The sequence below is a fragment of the Lepisosteus oculatus genome, chromosome 11 (genome assembly GCF_040954835.1).
Source record: "Lepisosteus oculatus isolate fLepOcu1 chromosome 11, fLepOcu1.hap2, whole genome shotgun sequence".
NCBI classification, from domain to species: Eukaryota; Metazoa; Chordata; class Actinopteri; order Semionotiformes; family Lepisosteidae; genus Lepisosteus; species Lepisosteus oculatus.
Genome location: NC_090706.1, coordinates 892,235 through 909,692, shown reverse-complemented (window position 1 = coordinate 909,692; position 17,458 = coordinate 892,235). Strand labels below are relative to the sequence as shown.

At 49.5% G+C, this 17,458-nt stretch overlaps 1 protein-coding gene across 16 annotated transcripts in view; it reads left to right on the top strand.

Moving 5' to 3' along the window:
- The window catches only part of adgrb2 (adhesion G protein-coupled receptor B2), a 164,212-nt gene extending 149,312 nt beyond the window's left edge, over positions 1-14,900 (top strand). For 12 of the 16 annotated variants that reach the window (XM_069195381.1, XM_069195378.1, XM_069195388.1 and 9 more), the window contains 5 exons: positions 1,442-2,100; positions 4,814-4,849; positions 5,785-5,886; positions 11,177-11,230; positions 12,213-14,900. In XM_069195381.1, the coding sequence (XP_069051482.1) occupies positions 1,442-2,100; positions 4,814-4,849; positions 5,785-5,886; positions 11,177-11,230; positions 12,213-12,380 (1,019 nt within the window). In that variant the 3' untranslated portion in view covers positions 12,381-14,900. Of the gene's footprint in view, positions 1-1,441; positions 2,101-4,813; positions 4,850-5,784; positions 5,887-8,013; positions 8,084-9,133; positions 9,186-11,176; positions 11,231-12,212 lie in introns of all 16 variants that reach the window. The other 4 variants (XR_011190951.1, XM_069195386.1, XM_069195384.1 and 1 more) reach the window with 4 other exon arrangements.
- Positions 14,901-17,458: the final 2,558 nt, after the last annotated feature.

Sequence of the window (17,458 nt, the reverse complement as noted above, 5' to 3'; positions counted from 1 at the left end):
TATCAGTAGTAAAATATGACTTTATTAATCATATACAATTTCTTGCATTAGAATTTTGTCATTTCACATACCCAGACTGTCTGCTTCTTTCATGATTATTTTGCACAGAACTATGTCCCACAAAACCCTCAGTAGCACCGGGGCTACTAAAGTAGTGAGTCTGTGCTCTACTCCCAGCTTGGTTCTTTTATTTTGTCTTTAGGTCAAGTAGCTGTTTTTCATTGAGAGGTTTATTCTAGTCTTAAAAAATGTATTGCTGTTTTTATTTTCTAAATCCGTTCAGAAAGAGAGAGTCCTGGTAAGTTGTCAAGCTGTGCTAGGTTTGTTATTTGCTTAATAGGTACCTTAGTCTTTTCTAGTCTAGCAGTAGAAAATACTGCAAATCACTTAGCGAAGTGCTGTGCTCTTGCGTGACTCAGTTGCACTCACTCTAGTCTAAAATGTCCATGAAGGGCAGCTCTTGCAATGCACAGTCGAGCTGATTGACTGGAGACACTGAACTAAACAGGTGCCAGAGGTTAATCTGATGGTTTCTGTTTGCAGTTTACTCATGCACGTACATGACAGTTATACAAATATCAATAAAACCCTTTATACCCATAGCTAGCTGAGTTTTAAGTAGGAGTTTTTCATTGGATCTTGTTGCCTCGAAGAGATTTAATGTCTTAATTAAAGGCCGCAGTGCTCCCAAACTCCAGCCCCGGGAGTCCACTCCTGTTGTTCCCTTGAGCCCGTGGCTCACATGGCTGAAGTCGAGGCTCAAGGAGGAACTGCTGCTCAGTGGACTTACCTGGTCACACAAAGGAAGGTTTCAAAAAGTAAATTTGTCGCATTTCCTTCTCTAAAATGACCCTATAATGTTATTAAAACTGAATATGGCTGAGTTAGAAATTCCTCCACCGACAGGAACCAAACCAGGGTTTCTGCACTTGACACAGAAGTCCTTTAAGATATTTAACTTGAGTTTCCAGTCTTAGTGTTAGTGGCCACTGTTTTGTTACTTATCCTGGTACATCTTTTTGAAACTCCGTCTGGAGAGAATTTGAATCTTGTGTGCTTATTAAAACCAATAAATGCCTTGTGCTTTTTATAACTGTTTCCTGAAAGTAACGCACTGCCAGTGTACAGACATCTTCATGTCTGTACTGTACAGATTTACCTTATACTTCTTCCTTCATGCTGAAGAGATGGTTACAGGCTACGAAGGACCAGCTTTCCCCTCTGTAGCGGTCAGGGTGACCAGATGCTCCATTCACCTGTAATACAGTAGTGACGTTTGTCTGCATCGCTCAGTAAACAAAGAGATCAGCCAGATGTGAAGGGTCAAAGCATCCCCCTTCTTTAACTAAGAGCTGTCGATCCCCCATCTTAGAGGTGGAGCCCTGGGCCCTGCCCCACCTGGTCCCACCCCTCTCTCTCTGCCTGCCCCTCTCTCCTCCAGTCATCTTTAAAGAGGTGAACACCTGCAACCCCGCGACCATCACTGGCACGCTGTCCCGCATCTCCCTGGACGACGAGGACGACCTCAAGCTCAACGCCAACCTGGAGGGCATGAACTTCGCCAGCCTGCCTGGCAACATCCCCCCGCCCAGCCTGCTGGTGCCGCCGGTGAGTGGGCTGAACGAGCTGGGCGAGCCGCCGCTGAAGAAAGACGTCAACCTGGAGCAGCAGCATCAGCAGCAGCACACGGGGCCGGTGTACCTGTGCACGGACAGCGGCCTGCGCTCCGTGGAGCTCGGCTGGGCCCAGCCGCGCGAGCCCGGCGCCGAGGGCGACTACATGGTGCTGCCACGGCGCCACGCCAGCCTCCGGCCCCAGGGCAAGCCGCTCAACATCGCCGTGGACGACGCGCCCTTCCCGCCGCCCCCGCCGCCCCTCGGCCTCCACCCCGCTGAGCCGGAGAGCTACCCCAACTTCGTGTCGGTGGACCACATCGACGTGAACCTGAACCAGCCCTACGGCACACTCAAGCACCCCCAGGGGCTGCAGCTGAAGCCGCACCCCTCGGTGCGCCAGATCCTGGCCTCCGAGCTGGGCGACCGGAGCAGGACCATGCCGCGCAACATGGGCGGCTCCACTCTGTCGGTGGGGTCTCTGGAAGTAAGTAGAGAGACAGGCTTGAAGGGTCACCCCCCTGCCCGGCACTCATTTCACAGCCAGCTGCCAGCCCCACAGAGCAGGGCCCGGCAGAGAAAACGGGTTCCACAGTATTGGGGCGTTTGCATACGGGCCAGGCGCTGTCAGGCCTCAGGCAGGCTAAGCAGAGCTGGCCGTGTGAGTCTGACAGCAGAGGAGAGTCAGCTGGTCCCTGGCACACCCCTGTCCTGGAGGAATAGCTGGTGTATAGCTCCTGAGCAGCTCCTTGCCCAGTACCTGCGCGGTCTTTAAAAATGCATGCATGGTGTGAAGACACCTGGAGGCCCTCCTGCCAAGCTACCCCTTGAAGCTGAGGGCTGGGTGTCAGATTGAAACCTCCAAATGCTCCGTTAGGGAACATTTACCGTTGGCTGTGATGTCTTCCACTTCCGTGCGGACCTGCGGCGAGAGAATAGTAGTAGGGAAATCAGACCCATTCCCAGCTAGTTTGATCTCCAAGCCAGCCCCTCTGGGAAATGGTGGAATTCGGCTGTTTCTAATAACAACGGTAACTATGGTGATGGAGCTATCACCTAGCGATGCAGGTCTGCTACAGCAGCCCGCTCTGCTGAATGAGTGATTCAGTACCAGGCCAGCCGTGGTCCTGCGAGAGGTGGGCCACTGGACTTGCGGTCGTCCTCTCAGTCCGGCTTGTTCCCGGGAGAGTGTCTGTTCGAAGCCATCTCGCACGCAGTCTGTTGCAGGTTTGTGAAAGCCGGCCCCTGGGGCAGTGCTGTTCGTGCTGCCAGGGAGCGGTCCTGTAATGCATGGCTTGCTGCTCCTGGAGTCACAGTGATCCCGTTCTGCGAAGTGGTGCCAGCGCCCCCTGTCTCTGAAGGGGTTGCAGGACGTTAGCCGCGAGCGAGGGCAGTGAGCCTCGGCACTCGCACCCCACGCCACTGCAGGGTGGGGGAGCTCCCAAGGAGTTCATTACTGAATGGGATCGTCATTGGTGAGTTCACCCAGGTGTTGAAGAGGGCTTGGACCATTAAGGGTCACTCTCCCAGTGGAGTGGAGGTGCCAAGGAGGATGACCCCTGGCTTAGAGCACAGCCATTGCCCAGAACGTGGCACCGTGTGCAGGACACAACTGGCGGTCCTGGCGAAAGCCCCTTCACGGGGGTCTGGTGTTTCCGATGACTCAACCAGATGTGATACCAAGCCGGGCGCAAACACAGCGGCGGCTGGCAGCCTGGCCTCGGGCATCAGGTAGGGTGTGACACCAGCGCGTGTGCCGGGGGGGCAGGTACCCAGCAGGGGGGTCTGTGGCACGGAGGCCAGGCGGGACCCAGTGAAACAAGAGCCAGCAGGGGGTGGTGACCCTTTAAGACAGGGAGGGGGTGGACTCAGCCTGTTTCTCTCAGGGAGGAGGGCAGCCGGCTGGCAGGTAGGTTGTGCTGTACCTCAGACCCAGCTGTGGGAACAGGAGCACGTCCCCAGCCTCCTCTCAGCTGGATCCTGCTGTTCACCCTGGAGTACCGGGGTTGAATGTCCTCTTTCCAGGACGATCCAAGTAAAGAAAATCCCCTGTATCTAAACAATAGGTCACTTTTTTTATTTTTCCAGATTTTTCTAAATAAATAAGACTGAGCGGGGAGGGGTTGTGTTCTGTCTGCCTTACTGTGCTTCTTCAAGGTTCTCCGAAGAGCAACTAAGGAGACGGACTAAACCCCGCCCCCTCTTCCCCTGCCCCTGTCCCCGCCCCTCTCCCGGTCGGGCTGTAGCCCTGCGTGTGCTTTCACACTGCGGGACGTTACCATAAGACCAGGGAGCACTGAAGGTAAGTGTGTCACCAAGGTCACTGTCACAGCCTCTCACCTTCAAAGCAGCATTAACTCCACCCTTTCAAACTCTGTGTAAAGACAAGAATGTTCATTTTGGTTTAAAGTGGAACAATAGTCTGATTCTGTCTCTGAATCTGAGAGCAGTGTTATTTCTTCCTAATTCAGTGATGCTTTGTGCATTAAACACGCATGAACTTAAAGTCATCTGCTTCTTAAGTGGATAAACGTCCATATTAAGATGATCTCTGCTTTGATCAGGTGAACTGATGCAACGAGGAAGTGTTGCACAGTACTGGCAAATCTGAGATGATTTCATTACTTCTTTTTCCTTTCTTAAACTCAAATAACTCCAGATATATCTAAGATCCAGGCACACTTTGAATATTAGATTTTAAAATGGAACAAACTCCGAACACAAAGCTCAGTGTCAGTGACCAATACTGCAGTGATGCAGGATTTTTCCAACAAGCTTTGGAGAAGTAAAATCTGATACTAGTCATTGATTTGCCACAAGAGTTTGAACATAAGTAAACTACATACTGAATATACTGTGTACACACACACATGACAGGTCAGCTCCACGACATCAAGGATCAGCCTTGTTGTCATGATTGTTCAGTTGCAACAGAAAACCCTTTGCTCAAAACAGAAGACCGACAGATCTGCATGTGGCAGGGCCTGATGCAGATGCTCACGTGGACACTGGATATTTGTAGTTGAGAAACATGGGTGGATCCCTGGTGGGGTGGGCCAGGAAGTGCTGCCTGAAAGTCAGTGGGGCACAGTGCTCCCCAAACTTGGAGAGCTTCCTCTCCTGGAGGATGTGCTTTTTGATGATGGTCATACACTGAGTGAGTTGCTGTCATTGATAATGTCTTCTCTCCCTCCCTCCAGAGGAAAAGAGTACGATATTCTGACTTGGATTTCGAGGTAAGACACGCCTGAACGAACCGGTTCTTGAGTCTGCTGAGTGATTCTGTGTGCGAGGGGCAGCAGCCAGCACAGCTGAGCCAGTTCAGGACAGGGGGCACAGCGCCTCGAGCTTCTGCTCCCCAGACTCCTGTGGCCAGCCGGGCTTCCTGCTGAGCGCGGGTGAGCCGTGTGGAAAGAGCAAGCAGACACTGGGGACTCCACTGGCCTGCTGGCCTTGGGGATTTGGACACCAGCCTTTTGTTGACTGGAGACATACCCCTGCAGACAGGCACTGGCACCCCATATGCTTAATCGAGCCCTCTAATCCACCACTTACTTGGAGTAACGAGTGGTCAGTCATCTTAAGAAATGTGTCATTGACAATACATGTGGTTCAACAGATTATTCAGAATTATCTAGTGAAAGGCCTTGCTCCAGTACTTGTGTCTGTCAGTGGCCCAGTCCTCTGCCCTCTGAGGCACAGTGTCTTCTTCAGCACAGGGCAGCCCCTGCCTGGCCCTGCTAGAGCCCGGCTCCCTGGACACACACTGTCAAGGGTGTCCCTTTCCAGTGCTAGGTACAGTAATTACCTCCTGAAGGATGCAGGATTAGGAGAAATGAATACCTGTTTGGAGGAGGAATGTGCTGGTTCTTGGTTGATGAAGTGGTAATGAATCTTTGCAGGACTACGTTGACTGTAATATTATTTTGAGTCAGTGTGTCGGGATTCGAACCAGCATCCACACACACATCTCTTCCTTCCCCAGAATCCAACCACCCACCCCCTCACCATTTCGACAGCCCCCTGGCCCAAAGCAGTCCCTGTCCCCAGCCCTTTCCCTCTCCTAGTCTTTCCTGTCCCCTGTCCCCTGTGCCCTGTCCCTGTGGCGCCGCGCTCTCGGTCCCGTGTCCTCTCACCCTGCTCTTGTCTTCTCGCTCTTCTCCCGTCTCAGAAGGTGATGCACACTCGGAAGCGCCACTCGGAGCTGTACCACGAGCTCAACCACAAGTTCCACACCATCGACAGGTACAGGGAGCCGTCCGCCGCCTGCAAGGTAAGACCCGCTGCCCCGCGTCTGCGGGCCGTCCCGAACCACGGGCAGTAAGCCCTCTGTGCTGCGTCATCCTGTGTTTCTGGTCCTTGTAAATCAAAGGACTGGCGACCTTTTCTTTTCAACCAAACCTTTGCTGAGGTTGAACGTGCGACAGCGCTGTTAAAATCAGGTTTGGTGTTTCTCCTTGGGGATCTCAGGCTGAACTGCTTCCCAATCACCGTCCTTCAATAAGGCATCACTCCAGACTCCCGCCACTCGTACCCCAGAAAGACAAGTAAAGCACATGAGAGCCGGTCTCCCTGTAGAAATGAAGAGGCTTCCTTGTCAAACAGCTGCCCCACCATGCCCCGCTCCTCTCCGGTAGCCAGTTACTCGCTCTGGGATTTCAGATCTCTTTCCATTTGAAGTCGTTGACTCTGAGCGCTGATCCAGCCCCAGAGTATCTTTAAAACACTAGCTCAGTGTGTAATTAATTTAAAGAGTTTGCTCTCCTTTTTAAGTCTGCCCTTGCTCCTGATCGAGTCCGATTGCAATCTGCGCCTCGGGTGGTATAGATTTCAAAGCAGGGCAGATAGCAGTTGATGACTTTGCGTGTGCTTCCCGCTTGGCGAGCGAGGGGTACGCACTGCCCAGCGCTTCACTGCGCTGCACCCTGAGCCCCGAGCGCCCTGAGCCCCGAGCGCCCTGAGCCCCGAGCCCCAAGTGAGGCAGCGCTGCCAGGCGGAGGGAGGCACCATACTGCCATGGCCGAGCGCAGGGGTTTGAGATGCACAGCAGACAAGCGAAACCACAACAGAAACAAGCACTGAAAAGCAGATTAGAGCTGTACAAATGCCCTGCTAGACTGATGTCAGGGGTTCGTGTGTCCCTGGTTAGTGTCGCCCTTAGTTCTGAAAACAGGGTAAATGATAAAAGGGGAGAGTCTTTTCCCAGCAGTTCATGATATACAGTATACTACTCTAATGTACTGCATATACTAAAGTATATGTATACACCACAGTATATGTATGTGCTCCTTAGCAAAATGACTATCTTCATCTTAACTGCAGGGAAACAGAAATGCTCCTGTTTGAAATCCTCCTCTAATTTTGCCAGGGTTAGACAATATTCTCTCCAGTCCCATTGACCTTCTCTCATGCAGCAGATACAAATTAATATTCTTCTGATGGGTGAAGCTTTCTTCTCTCTGCCAGAGAACTGGCCTGATTCTCTTTTCAGACATGGTGGGTATCAAGTATACTGCAGTCGAGCCTCATCCAGCAGCACTGCAGGACAGAATCACTGTCCTTCATTCCTCTGACTGTGCCAGAGTCATTGTTCACAGAGTTTGCTTGACCTCTTGGGCCTGTGGGGGGATGTGTTAGCATGATAAATTTTGATTACATCTCATTGTGTTTACTGCCATTGCTTTAGCCCCGACAGACTAACCTGGGGGCACTGAAAACATCCAAGCACATCATTAACTCACACTTCTCTTCCACTAAACAGAAACGCTAGGTAAAAAGTTCCAATTCTAGTTCTAACAAACTCTAAAAAGGTTATAATGGACTATCTTCATTAGTGGTTTATATGAGCATTGAAAAGCTGCAAACAAGACAGGGTCATTCAGCCCATCTTGCTTTTTTTTTAGTTTAGAAGCTCAGAGAAACTTTGTGTACAGAAATGTTGACTATTCTCTGGCCAAAATGAATTCCCTTTTTGTTTCCAAATGTGTAATAAGTAGATGCAGTATACATAGGTTGTCTTTCATTTTCTTTTGATCTTGAAAATAACGTGAAAACATAAAAAGGCGTGAGCTTTTAGTCAGCGGAGCCCAGAGGAGGTGGTGATGTACAGTAGTGCCAAACACAAACATTTCACTCCCCCAGTAAAGGAGCCGTGTTTGTGGAAGACTCTGTCACACGCTGCTCTCAGACTCCTGTCTGCTTCCGGACCCCCCAGTGGGTCCTGTCTGTCATGTGTGCGTTCATAGCATCTGAATGTTTCTCGTGATCTCTCATCTCATCCCGACAGCGCTGGAACAAACTCAATTACCTTCCTCCCTCATTTAAAAGTGTCCCTGTTTCCCTGTGACGTGTGCATACAGCCCCACAGAAAACTCTCACTGGCTCAATATTTGCTGTGCAGGTTACACCTCCGAGACATACAGAAGTCCCAAATAAACGAAAAATGACCTTCATTTATCAAGAAAGCCAACGTAAGCATGACGCACCAGTAGAGAAGTTTAGGCTCCTAAAGATGTTGCACAGATAGTCAGTTTGTTGTTTTTATAGTAGAATGAGTGTGGTACTGTATGTACAGTGCTTGTGTAATTGAGGTGAAAAATCAGGCCAGTGAGCACGAGACCGTATTGGTAGTTTTTGACTCAAAGAATAAATCAATCTGTTTTAAAAACTGACCACAAGGAACTACAAAGCCTGAACAACTAAAACCAATCCTAAAATTAAAACTGTAGCATCCCAAGCCCATTCCATCAGTTACTTTTGCAAACCATCGTTTTGTTTCATTTGAATATTATCCTGTCTTTTTTTAATTGCATCATTCTGGTTTAGTGTTACCGCGGGAGTCCAGGTCTCTGTCTTTCTGGCAAGCTTCCTCTTTCAGAAGAAGCCATGCGGAGTCTCTCTCCCCTGCAATCCTGCCCCACAGCAGTAGCGAAGGCTGTCTTCTCATCGAACTCTGTGCAAAACATGATCACAAGAGGGATGCAGGCATGATGGGCCCTCTAGATAAACGTTCTGTTGAGCTGGCGTGCGAATCAAAACTGCCCTGCAGTTGATACTTAACATGACTGACATCAGTCTTCAATACAGTGCAATAAGGGGATGAGATTTAAAATTTCCACAGCACATGCCCGGGTGTGTGCCTGAAAGCATGTGTGCTCAGTAGTGGAAAGAGGGCTAACTAAACGTATCAACTCATATGACTATAGAAAGCGAAACGATTACACAAATTATTGCAAAGATATGATGGTACTGTATAAGTCAAGGGGAGAGATTGCTGAGCATCAGTCAGGGCTGATCGGGAAACAGTGACAGAATCGCAGGGGAGAGGGAAACCGCGTGTGGGCATGAGGCCCACTGTCAGCAGACTCACTGTGCCACCCGGGCGAACAGTTCAGTCTCCAGTGCTTGCTTGCTTGTTCTGTCCAGTAGTGTGTTTTTTTAGCAGTCTGTGACAGTGTTCAAGTAAACCGTCTCTCTACTTCTGGATCGGTTTCGTTCAAATTGCATGTTTTCTGTCATAGTTTGACTGTAGCCAGGCAGTCAGCCGGCCCAGAGGGAGCAAACTAGGAAAAGGTAAAAAAACACAAATAAATTCAACGAGTACTTTTCTAAAACAAAAAATAATCAACCGAAACAACAAGATCCTTCCGTGTTTCGCTAATCATCCCTGTAGAGGTAGTACAGAGAAGGAAATCCCACCGTAGCATGTCTGTTTGTTTTGAGCTCTTGAATTTGCAAGTGGTAGCACGGCTTCTGAAGTCTGACCCAGCTCGTGACGTCCTGTCTGTCTGCAGTGTGTAGTTCCTCTCCCCCGATGGCTGGGAATGATATAGACCAGAGCTTCCCAATCCTGGTCCTGGGACCCCCACACCTGCTGGTTTTTATTCCACCTGCGCTCTCAATTACAATAATTGGACCCTCAGTAGACCTCATAATAGGTTTCATTTGAACTCTTTAATTGTGTTTAGTTCCCCAACCTGCAGGGAGGTTACCTTGTAGCTACAGTGTTTCATAATTAATTTAAAGTCTCCGACCTCTGAGCAGAACAAAAATTGGCTCCAACCAAGCACCCTGTTGGTTTGATTCAGGATTATATATGTAGATGATCTACAGTACGAGAATTCAGGATTTCTAAGAAACTAGAGCTCAGCTGCAGTGAACACCAGGAGCTGAGGCTCCCCTGGATCTGGACTGGGAACCCTGATAGAGAGCTCCCCTGTGTTTCCTGTTGTTGTTAAGGGGCAGAGGAGCAGGACGGCGGGGCTCCCACTGAGGTTGGCTGGGGGATCCGATTAGTTTCCCTTTCACTTCTGAGACGGAGGTTCTATGGGATTTTAGTGAAAGCGAATCTCACAGGTCCTGCCTGGCACTGAGCTCCTGGTGGGCACACGAGGACTCAGAGCCTCAGGACTGCCTGCAGCCCTGACTGCCCTGAGCTGAGGAGCTGTGGAAGATGCGCTGTAAATACTGTACACGTTGTGCACAGCTCAACCGCTCACTGAACCTCATTAAATCATCCAGTCGAAGAGCCCCGAATGTTGCTCCGGACAGGGCTGCTACAGACTCCCCTGGTGTTCGTCTCCTCTGGAACAGAGGCACTTCCTCAGGGTGGCTGATGTTCCTCACGTTCCATAAGCCCACAGTCTCTTCAGTGGAAAACACCAGAAGACAGCATAGATTAGTAATTTGAAGGAAACAACCTCTTAAGGAAATTTCATGAGAACACCTACAAAATATTGCAGGAAATATCAACCCAATGGCAGCCCTGTATCTGTGAGTTCAGTATCCCATGCTCCTCTGCTTGAAATGACTTTGTGACTGGTGTTAGTCCCAGGCGTGCTGGAACCCATCGGATTACTGTAGTAGGGACAGCTTGCACTGCCGTGGTGTGGAAAATGAAACAGCGCTTCACAGTGAATCAGCATAGGAGCATGAAATCTTTCCAGATGCCTCGTGCTTGTAGAAGTAACGCACATCACTGGGGCCCAGATGCACCACTTCGAGAAATTATTTATTAATTTCTCTAAACGTTCACCTAAATACACATTTCCAAGAAACTGAATTGAAGTAAAGCACTTTGAAGTCACATTTAAGCAAATGAAATATGGCAAAGAATGACACAAACAGAGTCAAATGCATGATGAAAACTGCACATTTTCTGCCTTAAACTTTCCTGCTATTGTTATTAGTATAACAATATACAGCCTGTGGTATACTGTAACTGTAGGGACGGGCAAGAGTCTTCGGCCAAGCTTCATTTTGTTGCTCACTGTGCAGCTCCACAAAGCCACAAGTGCACAGCTCCAGTCCTCCAGGGTCACAATCCAGTTCTCCTTAACACATCAACAGCTAAAGCCCTTTGAAAGGTGCTCACCAGGTCCAGAGATGGTGATAATCAGCTCAACGAGGTCATTAAGAGTAGAGCAGGGAGGAAAATCTGGAGGTGTGGTGGCCCTCCAGGATTGGAGCTCCACTGCTGGGTTTCAGAAACCAGAGCATACACTTGCCCAGGACTGGTCTGCTTTGTTGCTGACTACGATCCCCTTCATTTTTTATTGAAACAGAGGGAAAAGCGATGGAGCATTTCGTCAGCCGGAGGTGAAAAGAACTCTTCGAGTGTAAGTAGAAAGACTACAGGGGATGAGCGGGATGGGCACTGGCAGGCAGGCAGCAGTGCCGGGCTGCAGGACCTTGGCCGAGGAGATGCGGTTGTGTCCTCATCCAAACACTCATCCCACAGCCCAGCGTGTGCGTCTGTTGTTACATCACCAACCTTCTTAAGAGCCTTGTGCGGCGAAGCATGGGTGAAATCGTGGTAAAGTCCTGTACATCGACGTATGGTACAGACCTTGAGCGAACATTGCAAAATAAATGCAGGGTTAAAGGATGGGAAATCATGGATAAACCATGACAATAACGGTGCAGCTAGCGGAAGGATTACTGAAGGCACCATTGCACACACTGAAGGGAGAGTCTCTGCAATGACCTCTCTTACTGCCCCTCCTCTGTCATTCTCCGCCAGCTGTATCTTTTATAAAGTATGTGAAAATGTATTGTTCATCTGTTACTGCCTCCTGGTGGCAGAGGTTTGAAGTGCAGCTACTGGGGACTCGCTCCAGGTTTAACAGCCTGTGAGTGATTGATCAGGGCCCAGCCTGTCCTGTGTGAGCTGTAGTTCGGCCTCATGCCCTGTGTGTGTGGCCTAGGCTCCAGGAGGCCAGGAGTGAGCGCCTCTCTGGTAATGGAAGGGTGATGAAGGAGATATCTGTCCTGGGATGGTCTTCATGCTCTTTAATAACAGGGCTAGCTTCTGTTCATCCCTTTTTAACGCAGCTGCTCATTTCTACTCATCAGGAGAGTTGTCCTGTGGGCATGCATGGCACAGGCTTGATTTGTTTAATGTGCTTGCTATCACAGCCTTGGTGCTGACGTTACTCCGGCTGGGGAGCAATCATCAGTATCTCAAAAGAATTCGAATGTAAAACTGTTTTTTTTTTCTCCTGCTCACTGATTACTGTTTATTGTGCACCGGTCTTGAAAGACAGCTTACGATTGCAGATAAAACGGATAGTCTTGAGCTCGTTTTTTTTTTCTGGGCAGGACAAGTCCACCCCTGATGACCAGTCCTGGGACAGTTTCAAAGCGATGACCCTCACCCCCGCCCCATCCACACAGAAAGACAAACTGGAAATGCACAGCAAGGCCTGGAGCAAGACCTCCAGCCACACCCCAGACTCCTCAGAGGGAGACTTCCAGACCGAGGTCTGAGACCCTGTCTTGAAACCGCCACGCCTGCAGCTGGGAACGAAGGAGCTGAAGGGCGAAGTCAGCGCCGTCGCAGATGGAAGAGCAATCCCGCGCACGTTGTTCCTGCAGACAGGACGGGAAGATGAGGGCAGACTGAGCTCTGCACTTTTGCACTGACTGCCACTTCGACAGGAGGGAGGGGGGTAGGGGTAGGGGAGGGGGACAGGGAGACAGGCTTTTTAAACATGGTTTTCTGAAAAACGTCTTGATTTTCTTCCGGAGGATTCCCTTCACCGGTTTCACACACAAGAATGGGAGAACTGCAGTTTTTTTAGACATTTTCTCACTGATGTTGCACATGTCTTAAGCCATTTAGAGTTTCGTTTGGCTCCTTTCCTTCCTAGGGGGCGACCCGAGTGTTCCCTTTGAGAATTCGTTAACAAACCGGTCCCAGTCGCTGCGCTCCGCCGCCCCAGGAGCACGGCTTCACTCTCCTCTTGCTCTCCTCTCGCGTCGCCCAGAGATTCTTCTCTTTGTTTTGAAGTCGGGGGAGGGGGGAGGGGGGGGCTCTTTTTAGTTTTTCGAACTTGGAATTAAACCTCAGCCAGTGTTGTGGCTGCTTGACCTTGGTTTGGCCTTTTTTCAATGTTGGAATAATCATTATATTTCTGTTTGTTCCTTCTTTTGTTCACACTGAGAAGCATTTGGAAACCAGCCTGCATTCCTCTGAATTGAAGCCCCTAAGAGCAGTTTCCCCTCATGTGTGTGCTGCAGATTTCGGCACAGTTCTTTGGGCTCGAAAGTTACCTGTCCACTCCGCGGGTAAGAAAGCAATCACAATGCCCACGTTGTGGCAGAGGCCCTTGGCAGAGGTGTCCCACGTCCACCACGGAAGACCAGTCGAGCTGCTGTCGTCCTGGACACCCCGCCTGGCAGGAGCCCGACCGGCCCCTCACAGATACTCCGCCGTCCTGTTCAGAAGCCTACTGTTGGGCGACGTCTGTGTTTCTACCGAGTGATTAATGCCGTGAGCAAGTGGCTCTAAAATATCACTAGGCAGGCCCTATACAGTACACCCCATTTAAATTGTCACCCATGTTATTTAAGATACTGAGCTGAGATCAGCCTCAAGTTCGTAATAGAGTTGTATGAAAAGCTCGCCAATGGGACCAGAATGAATTACCTTGAAAGTTTACTAGTTTATTGAAATGCAATGGTATACAGGGTTTTTTATGGTCTCATAGTCTTTTCCACCACCCCCTGCTGCAGCAACAGAAAAACACACAATACACAACACACACAATACACACGTTGGGCTTTGAGAGAACCACTGGGAAATGAATAACACTGGCGTTAGGCAGCTTACTTGTCAGATTTTAGCTAACAGAATTCAGAAAGCCACTGGAATCCAGGCAGTTAATTAGGACCCCGCAGGCAAGAAGTAAAATAGGAGATCGCCATGGGCAGAGCAGCTCTGTCGCTCGGCCCCACTCCCAGCAGAGCCTGCCAGGGATGATGGAGGTAAGTATGTCCTGAGCAGCACAGAACCCTGACAGAAACATTTGTTTTACTTCTTTCTTCCCATCCTTTGCAGTTTTTAAAATGCCATCCCACTTGAGTGCTTCTATACGCATTTATTGCCTGATTTCTTTTAACTTGTTCTCTTACTTGTGCAAGTTTTCGTATTAATAGTAGTGCGTTAGCTTCCCCGCTTGGCTGATCCGCTGCTGGAGCGCAGAAACTCTGATACCTATCTGCTCGTGAGCACCAGGCCCTTCAGGGGAGTGTTCCTGTCTCTGACGAGCGTCCTGCGTGTCTCATCTTTGCCTGGGGTGGCTCTGTGGCGGAGCAGGACAGATCAGGCGATCCGCAGGCTCATTCCAACATTGTGACGCAGACTCTGGGCCCGTTTCATGACAGAGGTGGACTCCTGAAGCACCGATGGACTAAAGCTCCCTGGAACCAGGAGAATGGGCCTTTATACCGACTGAAACCCATCCAGCATTTCCACAGCCCCACCCCTGCGCTGAGGTACGTCAGCCTGCCTTACGAGCTGCACTCCACCCCCGTGCACACTGTGGACTGCGAGCTAACAAGAAGCAGCTTTGAAGAGCACTGGGGACTGTTGTGCTCTTAACCTGCACACTTCTGCCATTCTGAAAATCCTGAAAATCCTTCACAAGCAACCCAACCGTTCATGTCCTGTAGGACATATCCAGTTAGACGAGTAGACATACTGTACAGTACATTGCTGCAGCTGACAGCCTAACCCAAGCATTGGCTCTTCACTCTCTAGGGGACTTGAAATCCTCCCCCTGTTTGTTTTTCCTATTGCTTTTCCACAGGACCTCAACCTCATCCCATCTGAAACTCCTGATCCCCGTCTGTCACAGCCAGCTTGCTTCTGAGGAGCCTGACACTATAACTTCCTGTGAAAACCTTTTTATCTGTCTGTCCTTTTTTACACAAACCTGTATGAGTAGTGTTTTATTGTTTTCATATAGTATTTTTATGAGAATAAAAAAATTTTCTGCACTGTCATTTCTTAATATGCGAAGAGAATGAAACTCGTCAGTGTTTTGTATAACGTATAACAGGAGTGTGTTTTATGGAACTGGGGGGGCAGGCGGAAAGAACTTCCATTCTCTTCTCTGATTGGCTGGGAGTCGTCTCAGCCTCTCAGCCTCAGCCAATGACCAGTCCCGACCTGGTCCCGGCCTGCTGGTCACACCGACACAGTAGAGTTATCAGCGCATCGCAAACCCCTGATTCATTATGTACCCTGAGCTACTTCCTCTGTGCACATGACCCGTTATAGGATGACAGACAACTGGAAATGAACGTTTAAATATTTACAGCACCACAGTAATCAAATACATGACTTTCCAATCCATACAGCGACAAGACTTAAGAGTGTAAGGACACTGACAAGAGGAACCACTCAGCCCATCTTGATCCTATTTTAGCAGCTAACTGATTCCAGGATTTCAACCCGCTGATTCCAGACAAAAGCCAGGGTTCCACCTTCAGCAGTATGGCTGGGTAGGTCTCCCAAGACCCCTGCTAGGTAAAGAGGTACATCCTGTGCTCAGGTTTTCACTTGTGTCCCCTGGCTGGACTGCCTCCAGAGCAGCTGTACCGCTTATGTCCGTTATCTGAGTGGCCCGCTTGCCTGATTTGTTGATGATCAATTCATTTACATCACTGCAGACCAGGCAGTGCTAAAAAGCAGACTGGAATGCAATAAGGTCAGCTGACTGGCCAGCCCTGCTATGTTCTAACACCTAGTAAGACTGTGATCTGTGCAGAAGAAACTATTTCTGAATGAGACTAAATGTTGGTACTCATATTATTACAACATAACTCCTGTATATATGCCAGGTGAGTTGATTGGCTTCCTCTCTGATTGAAGGGGGGTTGGCTGGGGCTGGCGGGGCTGTGTCCTGGTTTCTGGGCCAGGGAGGGTCCAGAGCCCATGACAGGCCTGCTAAGGGGCAGGTCAGACCGGACACTGCCCGATACTGGACAGCAGGCCAGTGGGAGGGGGGTTATGGGTCTGCAGAGCATGGCGAGACAGCAGAGTGTGTGACGCTCTTCTTTCTGCTTCCTGGGTTCCTGTGTCTGTTGGAAAGAACAGGGCTGCCGCAGTAATTGAGGTTTTGCCATTTTTCCTGGTTGAGTATTAGGAGTGAGAAATCACACAGCAGGTACAGTTTAATGAGCTGTCACACATCAGGCCGGGCGCGAGAGCTGCTGCCCAGCTACAGTACGCCACGATTCATCCAGGAAAATTTCTCTTTATGCTGGTTTTCCTTCCAACTCCAAATTTACATCAGTGTATGAGAGAATCCCTTGACCCTGCGTGGAAGCTGAATGTGTCCAGTCTCTTCCGTGAGCACTACCGAACGGAGTCCACAGCCTATGCTGGAGAATTACATCCCTGAGGAATTTGATCTCTGTCAAAGAGCAAAGTCCCCTACCTGTAATTCCCTGAAACCAAGAGTAATTCCAGTAAAACAAGAAGGACTGGAGGATCATGCAATTCTTAAAAAGCTTTCATGTCCTTTACTTGCTAAAGATTTGCTCTAATTCATTTCCCGGTTATCACTTTAGCCTTTTGTTTCAACAACTGCACCATCTGTGCCATCTCATACGCATGGGGGCGCTCTGTGTTTTACTGGCAACTGTTCCCTTAATTCCGACATGTTTCTATTTACAGTTTTTGGAACGTTTAGACAAATGGCAGACAAACTCTAAAATAGTCTTGTAAACTTGCCTTGGTAAACTTTCGGGGGAACCCGGGACTTGTGTCAAAGGCTGTCAGCTTGCAGCTCCGATCTGTCACATAGGAACATTTAATCCCCGCGCTGCTAGACTGAAACACTCCGTCCTGGTGTTTTTAATGCCTTGAAGGCATTTCTTAATGTAAGCCTTCCCCCAGAGTGAGTCAACAGTGCTGAGGAGAGCTGCTGCGTGGCACAAACAGGACCACAGTGGCCTCTGCTGGTCAGCTTGGGTAATGCACCAAGGTTACAAAAGAGAGAAGTCATTGCCACTGCCTGCACAAGAGGTCCTGGTCTCATGCGGCACCATAAAGGACTCAGTCAGAGCCCAGACATCTTCAGAAGTAACGTCATTAGCACGGATTCCTGGAATACGTAAGTTCTTTAGCAACAGTTAAACTCTGCTTTGAGGTCCATCAGACAAAAAAGAAGGAAAATGGAGACCTTGGTGATCAGGGGCATGTCAGGCTGGAGGCTGGGGTCTTAGTGTGATTGTTTTCCGAGGGGTCTCCTCCCTCCACTCTGAGGACTCATCAGCTGGGCCCTGAGCGTGCGGGGGCCCGTGAGGGACAGGGGCAATCCTGTGGTCCCCCACACCAGCACACACAGGGGCACTGGCAATGGAAAGTAATTTAATCAGTCTCTCCTCCGTCTGGCCTGGAGTGTATCCATTAGGAATTTCTATTAGAAAAAAAACTAAGATGCTGCCTCAGAAGAAGACCCTTTCCTCCTTTTTTTTCTTATTTACAAATTGGATTGGTTCAATAATAAATAAATGCTGTAGTCTAAATTGATCTGCTGTTCTTTCTTGCATCC